Raw genomic sequence first — 24,153 nt, 5'->3', positions numbered from 1 at the left:
CTCTGAGCTACGGGAGGACATTCAAACCAAAGGCAAAGAAGTTGAAAACTTTGAAAAAAATTTAGAAGAATGTATAACTAGAATAACCAATACAGAGAAGTGCTTAAAGGAGCTGATGGAGCTGAAAACCAAGGCTCGAGAACTACGTGAAGAATGCAGAAGCCTCAGGAGCCGATGCGATCAACTGGAAGAAAGGGTATCAGCAATGGAAGATGAAATGAATGAAATGAAGCGAGAAGGGAAGTCTAGAGAAAAAAGAATAAAAAGAAATGAGCAAAGCCTCCAAGAAATATAAGACTATGTGAAAAGACCAAATCTACGTCTGATTGGTGTACCTGAAAGTGATGCGGAGAATGGAACCAAGTTGGAAAACACTCTGCAGGATATTGTCCAGGAAAACTTCCCCAATCTAGCAAGGCAGGCCAACATTCAGATTCAGGAAATACAGAGAACGCCACAAAGATACTCCTCGAGAAGAGCAACTCCAAGACACATAATTGTCAGATTCACCAAAGTTGAAATGAAGGAAAAAATGTTAAGGGCAGCCAGAGAGAAAGGTCGGGTTACCCTCAAAGGGAAGCCCATCAGACTAACAGCGGATTTCTCGGCAGAAACCCTACAAGCCAGAAGAGAGTGGGGGCCAATATTCAACATTCTTAAAGAAAAGAATTTTCAACCCAGAATTTCATATCCAGCCAAACTAAGCTTCATAAGTGAAGGAGGAATAAAATACTTTACAGACAAGCAAATGCTGAGAGATTTTGTCACCACCAGGCCTGCCTTACAAGAACTCCTGAAGGAAGCACTAAACATGGAAAGGAACAACCGGTACCAGCCACTGCAAAATCATGCCAAAATGTAAAGACCATCGAGACTAGGAAGAAACTGCATCAACTAATGAGCAAAATCACCAGCTAACATCATAATGACAGGATCAAATTCACACATAACAATATTAACCTTATATGTAAATGGACTAAATTCTCCAATTAAAAGACACAGACTGGCAAGTTGGATAAAGAGTCAAGACCCATCAGTGTGCTGTATTCAGGAAACCCATCTCACGTGCAGAGACACACATAGGCTCAAAATAAAAGGATGGAGGAAGATCTACCAAGCAAATGGAAAACAAAAAAAGGCAGGGGTTGCAATCCTAGTCTCTGATAAAACAGACTTTAAACCAACAAAGATCAAAAGAGACAAAGAAGGCCATTACATAATGGTAAAGGGATCAATTCAACAAGAGGAGCTAACTATCCTAAATATATATGCACCCAATACAGGAGCACCAAGATTCATAAAGCAAGTCCTGAGTGACCTACAAAGAGACTTAGACTCCCACACATTAATAATGGGAGACTTTAACACCCCACTGTCAACATTAGACAGATCAACGAGACAGAAAGTCAACAAGGATACCCAGGAATTGAACTCAGCTCTGCACCAAGCGGACCTAATAGACATCTACAGAACTCTCCACCCCAAATCAACAGAATATACATTTTTTTCAGCACCACACCACACCTATTCCAAAATTGACCACATAGTTGGAAGTAAAGCTCTCCTCAGCAAATGTAAAAGAACAGATATTATAACAAACTATCTCTCAGACCACAGTGCAATCAAACTAGAACTCAGGATTAAAAATCTCACTCAAAACCGCTCAACTACATGGAAACTGAACAACCTGCTCCTGAATGACTACTGGGTACATAACGAAATGAAGGCAGAAATAAAGATGTTCTTTGAAACCAACGAGAACAAAGACACAACATACCAGAATCTCTGGGATGCATTCAAAGCAGTGTGTAGAGGGAAATTTATAGCACTAAATGCCCACAAGAGAAAGCAGGAAAGATCCAAAATTGACACCCTAACATCACAATTAAAAGAACTAGAAAAGCAAGAGCAAACACATTCAAAAGCTAGCAGAAGGCAAGAAATAACTAAAATCAGAGCAGAACTGAAGGAAATAGAGACACAAAAAACCCTTCAAAAAATCAATGAATCCAGGAGCTGGTTTTTTGAAAGGATCAACAAAATTGATAGACCGCTAGCAAGACTAATAAAGAAAAAAAGAGAGAAGAATCAAATAGACACAATAAAAAATGATAAAGGGGATATCACCACCGATCCCACAGAAATACAAACTACCATCAGAGAATACTACAAACACCTCTACGCAAATAAACTAGAAAATCTAGAAGAAATGGATACATTCCTCGACACATACACTCTCCCAAGACTAAACCAGGAAGAAGTTGAATCTCTGAATAGACCAATAACAGGAGCTGAAATTGTGGCAATAATCAATAGTTTACCAACCAAAAAGAGTCCAGGACCAGATGGATTCACAGCCGAATTCTACCAGAGGTACAAGGAGGAACTGGTACCATTCCTTCTGAAACTATTCCAATCAATAGAAAAAGAGGGAATCCTCCCTAACTCATTTTATGAGGCCAGCATCATTCTGATACCAAAGCCAGGCAGAGACACAACCAAAAAAGAGAATTTTAGACCAATATCCTTGATGAACATTGATGCAAAAATCCTCAATAAAATACTGGCAAACCGAATCCAGCAGCACATCAAAAAGCTTATCCACCATGATCAAGTGGGCTTCATCCCTGGGATGCAAGGCTGGTTCAATATACACAAATCAATAAATGTAATCCAGCATATAAACAGAGCCAAAGACAAAAACCACATGATTATCTCAATAGATGCAGAAAAAGCCTTTGACAAAATTCAACAACCCTTCATGCTAAAAACTCTCAATAAATTAGGTATTGATGGGACGTATTTCAAAATAATAAGAGCTATCTATGACAAACCCACAGCCAATATCATACTGAATGGGCAAAAACTGGAAGCATTCCCTTTGAAAACTGGCACAAGACAGGGATGCCCTCTCTCACCGCTCCTATTCAACATAGTGTTGGAAGTTCTGGCCAGGGCAATCAGGCAGGAGAAGGAAATAAAGGGTATTCAATTAGGAAAAGAGGAAGTCAAATTGTCCCTGTTTGCAGACGACATGATTGTATATCTAGAAAACCCCATTGTCTCAGCCCAAAATCTCCTTAAGCTGATAAGCAACTTCAGCAAAGTCTCAGGATACAAAATCAATGTACAGAAATCACAAGCATTCTTATACACCAACAACAGACAAACAGAGAGCCAAATCATGAGTGAACTCCCATTCACAATTGCTTCAAAGAGAATAAAATACCTAGGAATCCAACTTACAAGGGATGTGAAGGACCTCTTCAAGGAGAACTACAAACCACTGCTCAAGGAAATAAAAGAGGATACAAACAAATGGAAGAACATTCCATGCTCATGGGTAGGAAGAATCAATATCGTGAAAATGGCCATACTGCCCAAGGTCATTTACAGATTCAATGCCATCCCCATCAAGCTACCAATGACTTTCTTCACAGAATTGGAAAAAACTACTTTAAAGTTCATATGGAACCAAAAAAGAGCCCGCATCGCCAAGTCAGTCCTAAGCCAAAAGAACAAAGCTGGAGGCATCACACTACCTGACTTCAAACTATACTACAAGGCTACAGTAACCAAAACAGCATGGTACTGGTACCAAAACAGAGATATAGATCAATGGAACAGAACAGAGCCCTCAGAAATAATGCCGCATACCTACAACTATCTGATCTTTGACAAACCTGAGAAAAACAAGCAATGGGGAAAGGATTCCCTATTTAATAAATGGTGCTGGGAAAACTGGCTAGCCATATGTAGAAAGCTGAAACTGGATCCCTTCCTTACACCTTATACAAAAATCAATTCAAGATGGATTAAAGATTTAAACGTTAGACCTAAAACCATAAAAACCCTAGAAGAAAACCTAGGCATTACCATTCAGGACATAGGCATGGGCAAGGACTTCATGTCCAAAACACCAAAAGCAATGGCAACAAAAGACAAAATTGACAAATGGGATCTAATTAAACTAAAGAGCTTCTGCACAGCAAAAGAAACTACCATCAGAGTGAACAGGCAACCTACAACATGGGAGAAAATTTTCGCAACCTACTCATCTGACAAAGGGCTAATATCCAGAATCTACAATGAACTCAAACAAATTTACAAGAAAAAAACAAACAACCCCATCAAAAAGTGGGCGAAGGACATGAACAGACACTTCTCAAAAGAAGACATTTATGCAGCCAAAAAACACATGAAAAAATGCTCATCATCACTGGGCATCAGAGAAATGCAAATCAAAACCACTATGAGATATCATCTCACACCAGTTAGAATGGCAATCATTAAAAAGTCAGGAAACAACAGGTGCTGGAGAGGATGTGGAGAAATAGGAACACTTTTACACTGTTGGTGGGACTGTAAACTAGTTCAACCATTGTGGAAGTCAGTGTGGCGATTCCTCAGGGATCTAGAACTAGAAATACCATTTGACCCAGCCATCCCATTACTGGGTATATACCCAAAGGACTATAAATCATGCTGCTATAAAGACACATGCACACGTATGTTTATTGTGGCATTATTCACAATAGCAAAGACTTGGAACCAACCCAAATGTCCAACAATAATAGACTGGATTAAGAAAATGTGGCACATATACACCATGGAATACTATGCAGCCATAAAAAATGATGAGTTCATGTCCTTTGTAGGGACATGGATGAAATTGGAAACCATCATTCTCAGCAAACTATCGCAAGAACAAAAAACCAAACACTGCATATTCTCACTCATAGGTGGGAATTGAACAATGAGATCACATGGACACAGGAAGGGGAATATCACACTCTGGGGAACGTTGTGGGGTTGGGGGAGGGGGGAGGGATAGCATTGGGAGATATACCTAATGCTAGATGACAAGTTAGTGGGTGCAGTGCACCAGAATGGCACATGTATACATATGTAACTAACCTGCACAATGTGCACATGTACCCTAAAACTTAAAGTATAATAAAAAAAAATGTAAAAAAAAAAATAAAAAAAAAAAAAAAAAAAAAAAAAGTTAAAATTTAAACTCATATGTTAATTCATAGAGAACTTGATGGCAAATTTAAGTCTTCATAGCAAATTTAAATATTAGGAAAACATGAGGGTATGTGTGAAGGTTAACAGAGAGTATGAGAGAAAAAAACACTGATTACAAACAAATATCAGCAATATAGCGAGGTCTCATTACATGTAAACTAGTACATGCAAAGAAGTATAAATTGTTGAATTGTATAGCTGGAAATGTTCTCTAACGCTTCCCTCAGGTAGTAATTTAGGTAGCGACATAAGGGATTATTTAACCTGATCACGATCACTAAAGACCCTGGTATCAGGCTAAATGGAGTAAAGATGAGGGCTAGCTCTATAATTTTGGATTTTGAAAGTCCATGCTCCTTATCCCTTTTGAGATTTGGATAAGAAACAGCAAAACTGAAAATCGGTCCATCTATTTACTCTCCATAGGACTTCCTGAATGGCCTGTGTCATGATCAAAGAAATGGAATGGGGAATAAGCTACATAAAATTACCTGGCAGGGAGTTCAGGCATCTCTGTACTATTCTTTAAATTGGGATTTGAAACTAACAGGGCCAAATCACCTCTGTCACCTAGTTGCAGTAGCCTCTACAGTCAATAAAGGAAAGAATTTCTGCCAGGCATGGTGGCTCACCCCTGTAATCCCAGCACTTTGGGAGGCCGAGGAGGACGGATCACGAGGTCAAGAGTTCAAGACCAGCCTGGCCAGCATGGTGAAACCCCGTCTCTACTACAAATACAAAAATTAGCCAGGCATGGTGTCACGCACCTGTAATCCCAGCTACTTGGGAGGCTGAGGCAGGAAAATTGCCTAAACCCAGGAGGCGGAGGTAGTGCAGTGAGCCAAGTTCACACCACTGCACTCCAGCCTGGGCAACAGAGTGAGACTCGATCTCAAAAAAAGAAAAAAAGAAAGAATTTCTACAAACAGACAATTTATGTGACTTGCATAGGATAGGGTCTTTGGCAGTTTGGTGGCTACTTAGTAGACAGTCCTGGGGACATGGCTCTGGGACCAAGCTTTTCCAGTGAGCATTGATGAGTCAGTAATGACATGCTATGTTGGTAAAAGCCACCCAACATCTTAAGTACATTTTTCCTGTGCCATATAAATGCATGTATTGAGCCATACTGTGTACAAAGCACTTTGGGGATTAAAAGTTGAGAACACTAGGCCAGATCTCTCATGAGTTTACAATCTCTTAGGATAAATTAAGAACATAAGCAAGCCACAAGTGAAATGCCAAAAAAAAAAAAAAGGCAAAAATCAAGTTTTCTGTTCATAACAATTCAAAAGAAAGATTTCTTCCAACTGAGGCAAGAAGAGACACCCGGAAGGCTTTAAGTAAGAGGCTGCATTTGAACCAGCCGTTAGGGCTCTAGGCTGGGAGAAAGGGTGAGCAGAAGGAGAAAAAAACAAGAAGGAGTATGTGCCAAGTGTGTAGTGCCCAAAACAAGGCCAAATATTAAATGCTTGGAGCTGAGAGAAAAATGTGATTCCTCTGGCCTATGGTTAGATAAAGCTTTCTACCAGAGATGAGGTTTTACTTAGAGGAAAGCAGAAAATAGAAGCGGATACGGAATGATCGATGTATGTACAGCATAAGGTCAGGGAGCAGATAGGTCTGGCAGAGAGTGAGGGGTAATGTGGGCTGGAGAGGAAATTGGAAGCCACTCAGTGAAGCTAAAAAGTCAGCCAAAAGCATTTGATTTCCATGAGAAGTCATAATTTTCTGAGTAAGACAATTCTCCTAAAGCGTTGACTCTCCAGGCACAAGCAGCAATAGCATCCTTTAAGAACTCGTTAGAAATGTGAATTTTAGGGCCTGATCCCAGACTACAGACTACAGAAATTGAACAGTCTGTTTTAATAAGTCCTCTAGATGATTCTGCTATACACCAACATTTGAGAACACTGTGACTTACACAATTATGATCCTTAAGGGAATAGCCAAGTTTCTAAAAAAGATAACTTAGTTCTAACTCCTGCTGCTGTTTTACAGATCAAATCTCTGGAGACAGAAACTATTCTCTTAAAATTATGTAGATTCATGAGTTTGGTTAAGGATAAATGTACATAGTTCACATCCCCTCAGTCTCTCCCTATAGTCCAAAGTTGTTGAGCAAGGAATCTGTAGAGTATTGATTTAAATTGATTAAGTTACATGTTTATGAAACTCTAAGAGACTAGTTTTAGAAATTTCACTGTAATTTCTGCTGGGATAAATTTGTTAGCCTGGGATATCTTCCAAAGATAAGGCGGATGCTCAAATATGTGTAAATTCATGCAACTGTTAACAGAGACTGTGCTGTAAGGAGTACTTATGTCCTATAGTAATTTTATTAAACAAATACATGTATGTCTCCTTTTGATGTGTACAGAAATATACTGCTTAACCTGAAGAAGCTGATTGAAACAGGAAAAATTTAAAAAGTAAAAACACTCAACCCATGCAATACTTTATTTTTATAACAAGGTGTTCTCTTTAATACGCCTATTAGATTATCCTGAAGTTCTCTATTTACTCTTACTTTAAAAAAAATCCAATGAAAGAAAATTTCAGTAAAGTTTGTTTTGCTAGAAGAATCAGGATTCTTGTACTGAGTTGTCTAATAATATGAATCAAATTGATTTACACTGAATGAACTAGCTCTTGATTTGGTAAAATTCAACAAGCACTTATTAGGTGCTTTCAGAAATACCAAGATGCAGCAAACACTGGCAACTAATAAAAAAAATTACAAGTATAATAGTATTTCATTTTTTTTAATAGTAAATGATCATGTGTTGTGTTGTGTGGCAGTTCACTTTTTCCTCCCTACTGATGATTCATTCAAACAGCTAGGCCATCCCATGCTCACAGCCTAGAGGAGGAATGAGACCAGGCATAGTATAGAAACACACCCCACTTTGTTCTTCAAAAACTGAAGGATATTAGAGAAAATGAGAGGAACCCAAAACCAAAGTATTTGAGAGAAACATTAAATGTGAGTAATAGGTTTGAGAAAAAAATACACCTTTTCCTCAGTATTTCCAGAAGCCAGGAGGCAGCAGCAGACATGATGTCATTAGAGTGGTCAGACTGGTGGTACCCAGTGGTGGGAAAATGTGAAACACTGTAAAGTGATCACCAGCCTAACAACAGCCACCAGCACTGGAAGACCACTCATCTTTATTGAAGTGGGCACTTCCCATCTCTAACACCCTGGTTGTCATTCCCATTGGCATCTGGCAAGGACTTCCTGTGAACTGCCACCAGCTATTCTCCCAGTCACCTCACAGAAAGACTCTGCACCAAGACTTTTCTTGGTCCTTGTCTCATTCATTTCCATATGAATCCCCCTAGCTGTTGCATCCAACGTTCTGAAACATAATCCTAAAACTAAAAGGAGATTGAAACCCTAGACACATATAGGTCCAGAAAAAGTAGCAAAGTGAGAGTCCTGTCTCCCTTCTCCTCTCTCTCACCCTCTGTGTGTGTGTGTGTGTGTGTGTGTGTGTGTGTGTGTGTGTGTGTGTGTGTGTGTGTGTGTATGGTAGCAAATGAATCAATTTAACATCCTCTTCAAAATAATAGAGTTCTTAATAGAAACCTATTACAAATAAGCAAGGTTTCAGCTTTTCTGTGGAGAGAAAATGAGAGTTAATGTATTGAAACTCATCGTTTTTTCCAGGACCTCCAAGCTCTGGTAATGGTCAAAATCCACTTGACCCTCCCTACCAAACATTTTGAAATTATCTGAGGATGGAGAAGGGACTCCTTATTTTAAATGACAATGGGAATTACAATGATGGCTTTGGCTTGGAGTTATTATTGCTTTTCCTATTCTCAACAGAGTTCTATCAGGTATCATGTGAAATAGTTAACTTCAACACCAATCTTAGGAGTACACGCTCATTTACAATGCATGAGAACCAAAGACTTGTGGTAGTCAAAGAGACTGCCCTGTCTCATTTCTTTAAATAAAGCACATCTCAGATATCCTACTTCTGCAAGTGTTTTCCTTGTGAAAGTCTTTTCTTTGTGAAAGGCTAGAGTACTTCCATTTTTCCACCTCTAGTATTTTCTAATCATAAGACCTCAGGAGACAAGTGAGAATGAACTATCTGTTCTGGTCTTACTCACATAAGCAAGAAAAGTCTATTATTGCTCATTCACTGTTCTCACTTACTTATGAATCATATTTAAAATATTTAGTGATGGCTTCTGATCGTCAAGGTACTGAAGTATATAGAAATTGGTATATGAGTGACAAAAATTGAGTTTGTTTCCCAGGCCTAGATTGTCTATCTAATGATAATATTTACAGTTTACCTAGATTTCTCACTGGAAATAGAATAGTTAAGTGTGGGAACTACTTTAGGGTTGTTTTAATTATGCTTTAAGATGAAACACAATATTTAGAAACATCCTCAAATGTAATACCACTTTGTTTTTTTCAACAATATATTCTTCTTAGTGACTGACATTTCAAACAGGCTTTCTTAATTATTTCCTTTTATTTTAATAAAGCAAAACTACAGGTAAATGTTTTGCCAGATGACTTTTGTGTACTTATGTTCTAACATAGCACATGTTTGGCACCAAAAGATCTTAGAAACTACTATGAAAAACCATAAGATTGTAAGTAGTTTTCTGACAGAAATGAACATTTCTGTTGCATCCCTACTTGTCACTGGCTTTCTTAAACACAGAAATATTCATTTCCATAGTCTTTATGGCTTTTTGGAGGATCTCTAAGATTGGTCCCATAGCCTCGACAATTTGTTCCAACAAATCTGCTCTGACTTTGTGGGATTTTTGGAATCCTCAGTTTTTAGTACATCCTGCAGTTTTTTCAAGGTGTCTATCACAGTGGTTTTGGAAGAACCTGGACTTCTGGTTCTCTCAGATGTGGTGGCATCTGATTGCTCTTTGGTGTCTTCTGTACAGAAGTTACTTAATTGAAGATTCATGATGGGGAATTTCATCAAGTGTGAAAGAGAAGATTCCAGACTCCCAAGGATGTTACTGCTGTTTAGCACAGAGATGATGACTGGCGTATGGGCACTTTTGAAAACTTCTTTAGCTGACTGATGCAACTCCTCTACATTGGTACTCTTCTGAACCACAGAGCACATGGCCATTGCAACCTTGGAACATAAAGACTCCTTTTGAATTTTGTCATGTCTTGCATCCATTACAGATTGCATCTCCTTAAAAATTTTGAGCATTTGCTCAAAAAAATCCTTAATGTTACTATTGTTTTTCACAGCCATCAAAAGGATTTGAGTATTCATACTGCAGTTAAACAATTCAGTGTGTCTGTGACAGAAGCAAGATCTTGTACATGAAAGAAGAACATTTTGGCAGCTTGAATCAGTCTCTCTTTATCCTTTTCTGACTCTGAAGACATTTCTCCAACAAATAAGTTCCAATACTGCAAAGCAAAGCAGTAATCCAAATGAAAAATAAAAGTCGATTTGGCAACCATAAAGAAACTGAAAGTATAGTCTAAATATGAAGATAACTCCCCCTGCCAAGGGCAGGAAAGCTATACAAACATTGAAACAAAAATGGTACTATGCTTCAATAAAAATAATAACAAAAATAATTAAAACAGGGTAGAATAGGGTTGTATCGCCGAATTTATACCATATATCAAATACTGTGTGCTGGATCCCAAATATATGGATAGATTGATATACTGAATTACACTACACTCAAGGATACTACCCTTAACTATTCAATGTAGTGAAAAATACTGGATAAAGCATTATAAATTACATAGAGGGGCTCTGGTTCCAGTTAAGGTAGACTAAGCACACTCCATCTGATCTTTCCTACTAATTACAACTAAAAATCCTGGACTGAATATATAAAATCACTATCAGATAATTCTGAAAGGTGGATGACAGAAGGCCAAGGAAGTAGGGAGTACAGCATTTAAAGGACAATAAAGCAATGAAGCTCTGACTTTTTGTTTGAGGGTGTGTTTTTCTGTGTTTGTTGTTGTTGCTGTTGTTGTTGTCGTTTGTCTTCTCCTGCTTCCTATATATCCCATCTTGGGCTCTAGGGCAGCCTGGAATTAGAACTGTGAACAAGCCCAAACAGGGAAAGCTCCAAAATAAACCCACTCTACACAGCAAATCAGGAGCAGGGGCTCTGCCGGGCAGATCCCTTTTGATCTAGTTGCCAGCAACAAAATGGTAGCCCCCCCACCCCACCCTCTGTCTGCCCCCAACTAGTCATGAGCAGAGGCAGCTCCAAACACTTTTGACTTCGAGGGTTAACAAGTAACAGCAGTGCCACCCACCCCCATCCCCTACTCCCCACCCCAACCCCACACACACCTCACAAGTACAGTAGAGGTCAGCCAGTCGTTTGCCCCTGCCCCTGTCAACTGGCAGTGAAAACGCTGTCCTTATGGGGTGGACCCCTTTTCACTCTTCCCACTCTACCCTAGGCAGAAGCAACTGTGGTGCAGGGATGGTGGTAGTGACCTTGCAGGCTTCCTTCTCTCACTGCTTTGCCCCAAGGTGAGAACCAGATGCAATGGGAAGAGCTGAAATTGTTTTCTAGCCAGAACACCAGGAAAGGGGACCCCCAGGAATCAAATAGCAGGTGGCAGACCACAGAAAGAAGCAAAAATTATAACCAAAAAATAGCACTGTTGGGATTTTCAATGCATGTAGACTTAATGTACATGACAATTACATCATAAAGGAGAGAGGGTAAGGAGACTTATGTAGCTGAAAGACTTCTTGATTTTACTTGAAGTGATAAAATATTAATTCTAAGTAGATTGTGTGAAGTGTGGAAGTATATTATAATCTCTAGAGTAACTATTAAAAACAGAGCAGGAAACAATGGGGCCATGGAAGCAGAAATGGAGGTGATGTGGCCCCAACTTAAGGGATGGTCATGGCCACCAGAGCTGGAAGAGGCAAAGAATAGATTCTCCCTCAGAGCCCCCAGAGGGAGAGAGGTCCTGCTTGACTTCAGCCTTCCAGCCTTGAGAACTCTGAGAGGGTACATTTCTGTTGTTTAAAATCACTAAGTGTGAGGTAATTTGTGACAGGAGCCCTAGGATACTAATTCAGATTTTTGTCAATAGGCAAATTAAAATGAAATTTCAAAATTATTTAAGTAACTACTTATATTACCCAAAAGATGGCTTGAAAAGGAAAACAGAGAAATTTGAAAAACAGAACAGAAAAACAGAAAACTAAGAATAAACGTTATACTTAATTTAAGCAGATCAATGATTACATTAAATATGTATTTCTAGAAGTAATAACTAAGTTTCACAAGGTTGAAAAATACAAGATCAAATGTACAAAATCAATTGTATTTCTATATACTAGCAACAAAATAAAAATCAGAAATTAAAATTAAAACAATGACCTTTACAATATCATTAAAAATATGAAATATTTATAGATAAATCTGACGAGAGATCAAATATCTCTACACTTACAACTGTAAAATATTGCTGACAAAAATTAGGGAAGACCTAAATAAATAGAAAGATATATATTGTTAATGGGCCAAAACACTCAATATTGCTAAGATGTCAGTACTCCTCAAACTAATTTATAAATACAACACAATTCCAATTAAAAATTCCAGCAGTTTTTTTCATATATGTAAAAGACAATAAATCTTCTCTTAATAGAATTAAAATAGAAGTCAACAAAGAAGATACATGAAAAATTACAAAATATTGTAAATTAAACAACACACCCTTAAATAATCTGTGGCTCAAAAAAGAAGTCACAAAAATATAGAAATTATTTTGAACTGAATGAAAACGAAAATATATCAAAATCTGTGGGATGAAACCAAAGCAGTGTTTAGAGAGAAATCTGTAGATTAAGTGTTTATATTAGAAAGGAAGATATAAAATGAATAATTTTAACTTCTATCTTAAGAAGTTAGAAAAGAAAGAGCACACATTCAAAGTAAGCAAAAGGAAAAAAATAATAAAGAGTAGAAATCAGTGAAATTGAAAACAGAAAAAATAGATAAAATCCAACAAAACTACAAAGTGTTTAAAGAAAAACCAATAAACTTTAAGCCAGATTGACCAAAAAAAAAAGGAGAACACAAATTACCAATGTAAATAATGAGATGTCACTATGACCCTACAGATATAAAAAGGATAATGAGAGAACACTATAAACAACTCTGAGTGCATAAATTCAACAATCTAAATAAAATAGGCCTATTCCCTTAAAAGACATAAGCTATGGAAACTCTTCCAAGTAGAAACAAAAAACTTAAATAAACCTATATTTCTTAAAGAAATTGCGTCTGTAGTTAAACACCTTCTAGAAGAGAAAATCAAGGCACAGATGGTTTCACTTGTGAATTCAAACAAACATTTAAAAAAGAATAACAATTCTATACAATATCCTCCAGAAAACAGAAGGGAGAATATCTCTCAACTCATTTTATAAGGCTACCATTGTAGAAAAATAAGAAAACTCTAGACCAATATTCCTTAAGAACAATTTAAGGTGTATCCCAAAAAGGTAAGGTTAGTTCAACATTAAAAAATCAAACTAAACAAGAAAAACCACATGATCATATCAGTAGATGCAGAAAAGGCATTTTTAAATATTCAATATCCATTAATAATAAAAATTCTTAGCAAACTAGGAATATAAGAAAACTTCCTTAATCATAGAGGGCTCTTACAAGAACCACAGCTAACATAATAAAAGACTAGTTGCTACCCCCCAGGATTGGGAATTAGTCAGGTATGTTCACTTTCACTAGTTCTATTTAATATCATACTGGAAATCCTAGAAAGTGATGTGAGACAAGAAAAAGAAAATATTCAAATTGAGAAGGAAGAGATAAAACTACCTCTCTAGACAACATGATGTCTACATACAAAATCACAAGGAATCTACACGAAAGTTCTTAGAGCTATTAGTAATATTAGCAGATGCAAGGTCAGCATTCAAATATCGATTGTTTTCTATTCACTAGGAATGAACAACAGGGAACCAATCATTTGTATAAGTATCATTTATAATACTCTCTCAATAAAATACTTAAATATAAATCTAAGAATATATGTGCATAATCTGTGCACTAAGATTTTAAAAAAATAAAATTCTGAAGTAAAAAAAATCAAAGAAAATGTAAATAAATGGAGAGATAAACTCTGTCCATGAACTGAAAGACTCTATGTAGCAAAGATGTCAACTCAAACTCTGTCCATGGATTGGAAGACTTACGTAGTTAAGATGTCAATTTTTCCCAAATTGCTCCACAGAATTAATGCAATCACAATAAAAATGCCACCAAGATTCTTTATAGATACAGAACAGTGAATTCTAGAATATATATGTAAATGTAAAGGAACAAGAATAAACAAAGATTTTTCGAAAGGAACAGAGTTAGAGGATTCACACAATCTAATATTAAGATATACCACAGTAATTGAGACAGTGCAGTATTGGTGATATGTAGACCAACCTAACAGAACAGAAAGTCTAGAAAAAGACCCACAAATGTGGTCAATCGATTGTTTTTGTTGTTGTTGTTTTGAGACAGAGTCTTGCTCTGTCACCAGGCTGGCGTGCAGTGGCGCAATCTCAGCTCACTGCAACCTCCGCCCCCCACCGGATTCAAGCGATTCCCCTGCCTCAGCCTCCCAAGTAGCTGGGAGTACAGGCACACACCACCATGCCCAGCTAAATTTTTTGTATTTTAGTAGAGATGAGGTTTCACCAAGTTGGCCAGGATGGTCTCCATCTCCTGACCTCATAATCTGCCTGCCTCAGCCTCCCAAAGTGCTGGGATAACAGGCAAAAGCCACCGTGCCTGGCCGGTCAATTGATTTTTAACAAAGATGCAAAGGCAATTTAACATAGAAAGTTTAGGTGTTTTCACCCTAGAAGAAAACCTAGGCAATACCATTCAGGACATAGGCATGGGCAAAGACTTCATGACAAAAATGCCAAAAGCAATTGCAACAAAAGCCAAAATTGACAAATGGAATCTAATTAAACTAAAGAGCTTCTGCGCAGCAACAGAAATTATCATCAGAGTGAACAGGCAACTTATAGAATGAGAGAAATTTTTTGCAATCTACCTACATGATAAAGGTCTAATATCTAGAATTTACAAGGAACTTAAACAAATTCACAACCCCATCAAAAAATGGGCAAAGGATATGAACAGACACTTCTCAAAAGAAGATCTTTACACGACCAACAAATGTATAAAAAAGAAAGCTCAACAACACGGATCATCAGAGAAATGCAAATCAAAACCACAGTGAGATACCATCTCATGCCAGTCAGAATGGAGATTATTAAAAAGTCAGGAAACAACAGATGCTTGCAAGGGTGTGGAGAAATAGGAATGCTTTTACCCTGTTAGTGGGAATGTAAATTAGTTCAATCATTGTGGAAGATAGTATGGCAATTCCTCAAGGATATAGAACCAGAAATACTGTTTGACCCATCAATCCCATTATTGGGTATATACCCAAAGGATTATAAATCATGCTACTATGAAGACACATGCACATGTATGTTTATTGCAGCACTATTTACAACAGCAAAGACATGGAACCAACCCAAATGCCCATCAATGATAGACTGCATAAAGAAAATGTGTTACATATACACCATGGAATACCATGCAGCCATAAAAAGGAATGAGATCATGTCCTTTGCAGGGACATGGATGAAGCTAGAAGCCATCATCCTCAGCACACTAACACAGGAACAGAAAACCAAACACCACGTGTTCTCACTCATAAGCGGGAGTTGAACAATAAGAACACATGAACACAGAGAGGGGAACAACACACACCAGGGCCAGTCGAGGAGTGGGGGGCGAGCGGAGGGAACTTAAAGGATGGGTCAATAGGTGCAGCAAACCACCAGGGCACATGTATACCTGTGTAACAAACCTGCACATTCTGCACATGTATCCTCCCTTTTTTTTTTTGGAAGAAATAAATGAAAACAAAAAACAAAGAAAGAACAACAACAAAAAAAGAAAGTTTAGGGTTTTTCAATGAATGGTGCTGAAAAGCCTGATACCCATATGCAAAAACATAAACCTTGATTTTATGTCATACCATACACATACATAAATTAACTCAAAATGGGACATGAATATAAAAATACAAAACCATAAAACAGAAGAAAATCTTGTAACTTTTGGTTAGCTGATTAGTCCTTTGATATGTATGACACCAAAAGCATATCCATTAAAGAAAAAACGATAAATTGGCCAGGCATGGTGGCTCACACATTCTTAGATTATATTTAAGTATTTTATTTTAGTGTAATCCCAACACTTTGGGAGACTGAGGTAGGCAGATCACTTAAGGCCAGGAGTTGGAGACCAGCCTGCCCAACATGGCATAACCCCGTCTCTGCTAAAAAATACAAAAATTAGCTGGATGTGGCACACGCCTGTAATCCCAGCTACTCGGGAGGCTGAGGGAGGAGAAATGCTTGAACCTGGGAGGCGGAGGATGCAGTGAGCCAAGATGGCACCACTGCACTCCAGCCTGGGTGACAGAGTGAGACTCCGTCTCAAAAAAAAAAGAGAGAAAATATAAAGACCTGATCAGCAATTTCAAATGCTGCAAGTATGATAAACACTGTAAATTATTTCTTATGTTTAGTCATTACAATGTCATTGACAATGCTAGAAAAGCAATTTTGCAAGAGGCAGGAATATGTACAGAAGCTAGATTATAAATACTGGAAAATTAATGGAGAAAATGAAGTAGAGGCAATGCATGTACACTACCAAACTGGGAAGTCTAACTGTGAAGAAGAAAGATAAAGGAGGCTATTGGGTCAAAAAGGTGATTATTTTTAGGTTTGCTTGATTTTTTTTTAAGTGCAACATTCATAAGTGCTGGCAAATTGTTGAAACAATCATAATTGAATCGGGCAGGTTATTCAGGGTCATGTAATATATGGTTTTTGAGCAGAGATTTTAGGAAAAGAAGGGGATGAGCTTTAGGATAAAAGGGAAAATAAAGCATTCTAAATAAAAGAAACTATCAAGTGAGAGCTACATGCAGATAAGTTTGGCGATACTATTGCTTTCACTCTCATTTCCCACCACTGTCAATCCAGCAGTGAAACTTGTCAAATCAGCCTTCCTGATTCCCTAAAACCACCCTGACTCCAAGATCTACACTAAGAAAATTTGCCTGCTTCCTAAGGTTCAGTTCTGACTATTGACTTGACGTTAATACTGGCTTTAGTAGTCAAGAAAGATTTAAGAAGTTCAAGTTTTCAACCTGAGAAACTGATTGCAGAAAAAAGAAGTTCAAGTTGATTAGGGGGCTCAGTATGAAATCAATATTGCTTCTAGTTTTTCTCTGATAATTATTTTGCATTGTTACTGTTTATCCTTAATTTTGGCAACTCCACTTAGGCTGCTATGTGGTAGGAGAGAAAGGAGTGGATGAGTAGGCAATAAATGTTAAGAAGGGTAGAAATAGGAGAGAAACAAACACCTTAGGAACAAGTGGGTTAAATGGTACTCTTCAACAATAGCCTCTTTGGAAACAAAATGCAACTCTTTTAAGACAGGGTAAAAGACAGACATATTTTGTCCACATACTGTAGGCAATGGGGTTGGTAACTCATGCTTTATTGTCCATACCTACTAATCAAGTTTACATAATGTACCCTTCCTGAAATCCAAATCTCCAAATATTACACCATAATTAAAAGGATTTTTTAATGGTTCATTATTACCTACAGAATGAAATACAATTTCCTAGCATGACATCTAAGGCTATCTACAAACTATTTTCAATTTTCCATGACTTACCTTCCCTTAACTGCTCCCACTTACACCCTGTATCACCAGCATGGTGGATTTTGTTCCCTGAAAATGTTCTACAATTTTTGGTTCAGTTCCTTTGCTCTCAGTGTTCCCTCCATCTGTATTCTTTCCTCTATACCACCATCCTCCCCAAACATCTATTAAAATCCTACTTAACATCCATACCTAGTTCAGACACACTGGCCACACATCCGTACATGGTGGGGCCCTGGATACATCAAGGGCAAGATGATCCACTGGGACAAAAGTAGAAAAGTGACCCCACTTAGCCCTTCTTTAGGATCACAGGGCAGCATCTTTAGATTTTAAAGTTTCCTGTCTGCCTGTCTGGCATTTTGATTCTGTATCCTGTACCCACCCATTCTCCTCTCCCCTCCACCAGGAGATACTGTTGTTAATATATGAATAGCTACCGTTTCATAAGATTTTGCCACATATCAGCCACTATGCCAATTACTTTATAAACACTATCCCATTTAATCCATAAATTATTAACTAATACTCATATTACACCAATGGGAAAACTTAGGCTAAGTGACTTTCTTAGGATTACATGACTAGTAAGTGGTACTTGGAGTACACAAAACCAGGACTGTCTGAGTGTAAAGCCTGCTGTCTTTCACTAAGTTACACTGGGGCTGAGTGATTTCCCTGCGACTCAGGTGTCTTTGCTGTGGAGGAATTAATGGGTCTGAAGACTGAAGCTGGGAAGAAGCAGCTGGGAAGAAGCAGCAGGGAAGACTCTGATCTGAGCTTTCAGGGAAAAGAGTGAAGTTGGACTTCAAGGTTTTTATATTGTCAAGACAATTTACCAACACAGGAAGGGAAAGAATGACAAAGAGGAGAACTCCTAGCTGGAAAGAAGAGGAAAAAAAAATTGGATGCAAGTAACTGCATTTATATATCTTGAGAATTTAAATAATCAGCAACAGTTAGAGGTGCAAATGCAACAGAAGCTAAAAGAAACTTAGTATCTGGAATAGTTGACAAGATAAAACCCCAAAATCTGAGAGCTGCAATCAAAGAGCCATCTTCTCTACTAAATTGAATTAGCTCAGTTATATAGCGCTTCTCAACAATAAAAAGTCCATTAAAGAACAGAAATTTAAAAATAAGTTTTACACACTATTAGTCTTCCAGTTTATATAACTTAATACTGTATACTAAGTTTTTATTAATAGGAAATGAAGGAATTCTGAGGGCCAAGCCATGTAGAAATAGCCTACAAACCAGACAGGCAGAGGGACCCAGCAGAGACTAGCAAAGTCTGTAAGTCATCACATTCCATCAGAAATATCCAGATGAAACCAGACGAAAAAGCACTTTAACAATACTCCTAAACAACTGCTAGGACCACGGAACTCAGAAACACAGCAAGGTAAGCAACATGGATATTTCTATTAGTATTGATATAATACTCTGTTTCTCAGTAGTAGGAGGAATTTGAATTAGCCCGTCAGCCTTGAATCCTAACCATAAATAAAATAAAGTAAAAAAACAGCTTTGTTATAAGAGGATCCCATGACATGTTCCTTGTGATTTGGAAGGAACCTTTCCTGGTGCCTTCTCTGAAGACAGCAGAGAAGGAAGAAAATTAACAATTTCTAGGACTGATTAAGTCAGAGTGGAAGAGAAGCAGTAAAGACATCAATTCTAAGAAGGATTAAGGATGAAATGATACCTGTGTGAATGTGTGAAGTTTACATGGATAGTAACATTTCCTTCTATGTCATTAATATTAATATAGGCACTCAGTACCTATCTATGAAAGAATGAATGTGGAATCTAATACTGGTTAATGTATAGTACTTATACTCCTTCATAAATTATGTTATATCTAAATATCTCTGAGCATTTGCTGTGTGTCTCCAAACAGGCTGTTATCGTCTTGAGGGCAAGGAACATTGTCTTTTTCAAATGCCTCAAGGGACACAGTAGAGGCTTCACCAGTGAGCACTTGATAAATGCTGATGAATGACTTTAATATTCTTCTTTCTGGTCAGAAACATTTTTTAAATAAATTTATATCAGAAAGTATATCATCACATCATGATCAATTTTTGTTTTAATTAAAGGTCACAGATTTTTATTTGAATTAAAGGAGACTCAGAACTAGTTAGAAGCTGTTATTTTCTCCTGAAAAGCTCCTGACTTTACCTATACCCTATTTCCACACTCCCAAATAAGGAAACTGTGCATGATGGCAAAACCCTGTTTGGACAGTGAAGAAAAGTGACAGCAAGAAGAAATGTAAAACCTCAGAGAGCACTAATGACTAAACATCAGAGGTTTAGACGGGGTCATGTTTTTCTTTTTCTTTCTTTTTTATTTGTTATAAGAAAAGTTCAAACATACACAGAAGTGGAGACAATAATATAATAAACTCCCATGTACCCATAACTCAGCTTTAAAAATTATCAAAACAAGGCCAATCTTTTTTCCTCTATAACCCTACCCCACTATTCTTTCCAGATTATTTGTGAACAAATCTCTGAGACCATTTCATTTCATCTTAAATGTTTTCAGTATATATTTCCAAATAGGCAAGAACTTCTCTTTTTGAAATTTAACCTTACACTTCCCAAATCAACAATATTTAAATAGGACCATCTTTGACTGGGAAAGATACCAGCACTATGCTCAGTATCTGGGTGACGGGATCATTCACAGTAAACCTCAGCAACACACAGTATAGTCAGGGAACAAACCTGTGTATGTACCTCCTGAATCTAAAATAAAAATTGTAAAAATTTTATAGCAGGATACCCAGTATCCTGCTATAAAAATTTATTTGGGGTAGCATGGTAAAAGCTTTTGGAATGCAATTTACGAAACATATCAAAAGTAATAAAAATTTAATTCCCATTACTTATGCCACTAATTATGTAATTCTTCTAGGTACTTATGCTGAGGAAATAATCCAGATAATGGAGGAAAAAAAATCTGTGGGTATCAAAATGCTCATTAGAATATTATTAGTGATAGTGAAACAATTTTAGATTTATTGAACCAGGGTAAAGATAGGGAATAGTATACGTAACCAATAAATTTTTTTTTTTTTTTTGTGAGACAGAATCTCCCTCTATCGTCCAGGCCAGAGTGCAGTGGCGCAATCTCGGCTCACTGCAAGCTCTGCCTCCCAGGCTCACGCCATTCTCCTGCCTCAGCCTCCCAAGTAGCTGGGACTACAGGCGCCCGCCACCGCGCCCGGCTAATTTTTTGTATTTTTAGTAGAGACAGGGTTTCACCGTGTTAGCCAGGATGGTTTCGATCTCCTGACCTCGTGATCCGCCCGCCTCGGCCTCCCAAAGTGCTCGGATTACAGGCGTGAGCCACCACGCCCAGCCAAATATTTTTAAAGCTATAAATAGGGGAAAGTGTTAAGTGAATATAAGATGAATTTTATTTATACTACTATGATAACTTTGTGAAGATACTATGCATATAAACAAATTTTGAAAAGGAATAACAAAAATCAAAAGTGAAATGGTAGGTTCACGGGTGTTTTTCCTCCTCTATTTAAAAAAGTGTATATATTACTGGTAATAAGTATATATTTAAAAATTGTTTTACCAAACCGTTCACTTTTAATTTCTCCATAATGTACCATCTGTCAAAGTATAAATCATATATTGCATTCTCCATGAAGCTTTCTCTAATCACCTTGATATTAATTTCTAAGTTCAACAGCACTTGACAGTCAACGCACTACTGTTATTCACGAAAGTACCCTGAAGAGTTTTATTTGAACATATGATGATCAGTACATTTTCATTTTGTAAGGTAGTTCCTTTTCTGAAAAACTAAAACAACTGTATGATGTCATTAAATAAAACTTAACTTTTAGACACAATTATCAGCATATTTCTACCATATTTTATATGCCCTTTAATCTTAAATGTTGACTTCTCAATTCAAAAAAATTAACAAGGTTAGGTGCAGTAAGCATCCATCTCAAGCTAACCTTTGTCTCCATTTTCATTTCTTAAGGTGTGCTGACCAATGACATCAGCGCTTTCAGATGTTTTTGTCATTTTTTAATAAAATAACAAGTCAAAAATCTCCAAACTTTGTTTTAGCAACAGAACTCTCTCATCAAATAAAATTTTACCTACCCAGAGCCCAAATGTGTAGAGCAAGAGAAAGCACAGCTGCTCCAGTCCAGCAAAGGCCCAGGTGAAAAATGGGAGACCCAGAGACCAAGAGCTCCACCTGCTGTCTAGCAATTCCCCATGGGCTGCTCCAGGGCACTACAGAACCCATTTCATGGATAACTGCAAGAAAATATTCAAATAATAGCACAAACTCTGTACAAAAGTGGATGGTAATTCCCCAAGTGGAACTTTTCACCAACAGGAAGCACCATCATGTGACAATTCAAATTATGTAAAAGTTCAAACTTACCATACAATAGCTGTAGTTAATTAACGCTGGATTAAATATAACACTTGCTGTTGGTGCTACAATCTTTGAAAGTGACAGGTCATCAATGAAAATGGAATAAGATGGAGAAAGTATATGGCTCAGAACTCCTCTCGGGCACAATATTATGGGTTGTTTGTAAAATATCACTTGAAGCTTGCCTGAGTAACAACTACGATCTTTAAGAAGGGTGACTCCAAATAATTGCAGGGCTTTTGTTTTGCTGAGTGGAGCAATCACTTTGGGAGTCAGAACTAAATTGTTAAGGGCAATAGTGAAAATACTGCACACTGCCAACTATGGTTCTCCATGTGGTGCCCAGCCTCTCCTCAACTGTCAAGCACATATCTAAGAATACTTGAAAGGTTACAAATTGTTAACCTTACTAGATGACTAAATGTCTCCACATGGCCACAGTGCCAATATATTATATATTAAAGTGTGGGTTGTTTAAAACAAATTTGCACAAGTCAAATACCAAGTGTACCTTTAATTTTGTACGACATATTACTTTCAACTTGATATTACAGTTATAAATCTGTCTTAACTTCCTAACTAGATTAGAAATTCCAAAAAAGCAAGGACCATGTCTTTTTCATCTTTGTATGCTTTGCAGAGTGGTGCTGGCATATGACCTTACACGTGGTAAGTACTAACCTATTAGATGAATTGTTAATGAACCAATAATTGCCTTCTTCGCTAAGCTCTTCAAACTTCACCTGTCCAAAACACAGTTCAATGGTTTCACTTTCAATCCCCACCTCTCCTCTTCCTAATTCCCCAGTGCTCCCTATCTCATTTGGGGTGTAGAAATAACCTTGAGCTGTATTCAGAACTGGAGCTCAGACATACCTAAGCAGGTATGGTGGCAGGCCTGCTGAAGATATGTAAGCACAAGAAAACCCTCCCTACTCCCCACCCAAGGAAAAAAGCTAGGAAGGTAAGTCTGACTCAGAATAAAAGTCTTTTTTCATTATAAGGGAAACATAATTCTTAGCACATCATAACATTTCTTAGCCAAACTCGTTATTGGAACAAAGTCATGAACTGATGTCTAGATCCCATGAAAAAGAGTCTAAGAGTGCAAGTGCAAGAGCAAGACTACTTAAAAGGAGGAAAAACATTACTTTAGTAGTTGAAAACGTACAATGTCTTACACTTTGATTTCTAGTAAGACTGAACTTTTCCCACCATTTTATTAGATACTATTTTTTTGTACTCTGTTCAGGGTGGTTTGCTCATTTATATATTAGATTGTCACTGCTTTTTGAAAATAATAACGATACTTTTTTTGCATTCTCTCCAGCTTGTTTTCAGTTCTTTTTACATTGGCCATCTTTGTTAGTCAAATTTTTGCATATGCTTTTTTTTTATTGGTTTTAGGCTTATAAAGTCCTACTCCATACCAATATTTGAAAATTATCCATTTTCTTCTAGCTATTATTTAATTTTCTACATATATTACACTAACAATTTTGTTATTAATTTTTAACTCCAAAGTCTAGCCCATGACTCAAGACCATTTATGGAGTAATAATTTCGATTATTATTGATTTGAGATTCTACAATTTATTATTATTAAATAGATAGAAGGGTCTGCTTTGGGGACTAATTTGTTCCATTAATTCACTGACTCTTGTATCTGTACCATACTGTTTACTATTTTGTTTTTATGGTGTTTTAATACTGGGGGGAGAAGAGTTCTATTTTATTTTCTGAAAAAAAATAAGGCTCACCTGTTCAGTCTTTCAGATACATTTTACGATTAATTCGTGAAGTTGTGCTAAAACAATGAGTTAATTGAAAAGGAGCCGACCACTTGGAAGCATTCTGCCTCCCATCCAGGAGGAAGGTTCATTTCTCCATTTGTTT

At 37.3% G+C, this 24,153-nt stretch overlaps 3 protein-coding genes across 5 annotated transcripts in view; 1 reads left to right on the top strand and 2 right to left on the bottom strand.

The window, feature by feature from the left end:
- Nucleotides 1-24,153, bottom strand: part of PDE6H (phosphodiesterase 6H) — a 183,953-nt gene that overhangs the window by 153,627 nt on the left and 6,173 nt on the right. The gene's annotated exons all lie outside the window — the stretch shown is intronic.
- Nucleotides 9,512-24,153, bottom strand: part of C10H12orf60 (chromosome 10 C12orf60 homolog) — a 20,695-nt gene continuing 6,053 nt past the window's right edge. Inside the window, exons 2-3 of one of the 2 annotated variants that reach the window (XM_019038270.3) lie at nt 21,975-22,133; nt 9,512-10,450 (exon numbers count right to left, since the gene is read on the bottom strand). In XM_019038270.3, coding sequence (XP_018893815.1) covers nt 9,768-10,310 — 543 coding nt within the window. In that variant the 5' untranslated portion in view covers nt 10,311-10,450; nt 21,975-22,133 and the 3' untranslated portion in view covers nt 9,512-9,767. The remainder of the gene's footprint in view (nt 10,451-21,974; nt 22,134-24,153) is intronic. The other variant, XM_019038271.3, reaches the window with a different exon arrangement.
- The window catches only part of SMCO3 (single-pass membrane protein with coiled-coil domains 3), an 8,572-nt gene continuing 3,567 nt past the window's right edge, over nt 19,149-24,153 (top strand). Inside the window, exon 1 of the mRNA XM_055358723.2 lies at nt 19,149-19,237. The gene's annotated coding sequence lies outside the window, so the exon portion shown is untranslated. The remainder of the gene's footprint in view (nt 19,238-24,153) is intronic.

The sequence above is a fragment of the Gorilla gorilla genome, chromosome 10 (genome assembly GCF_029281585.2).
Source record: "Gorilla gorilla gorilla isolate KB3781 chromosome 10, NHGRI_mGorGor1-v2.1_pri, whole genome shotgun sequence".
NCBI classification, from domain to species: Eukaryota; Metazoa; Chordata; class Mammalia; order Primates; family Hominidae; genus Gorilla; species Gorilla gorilla.
This window is presented reverse-complemented; position numbering and strand designations above follow the sequence as displayed.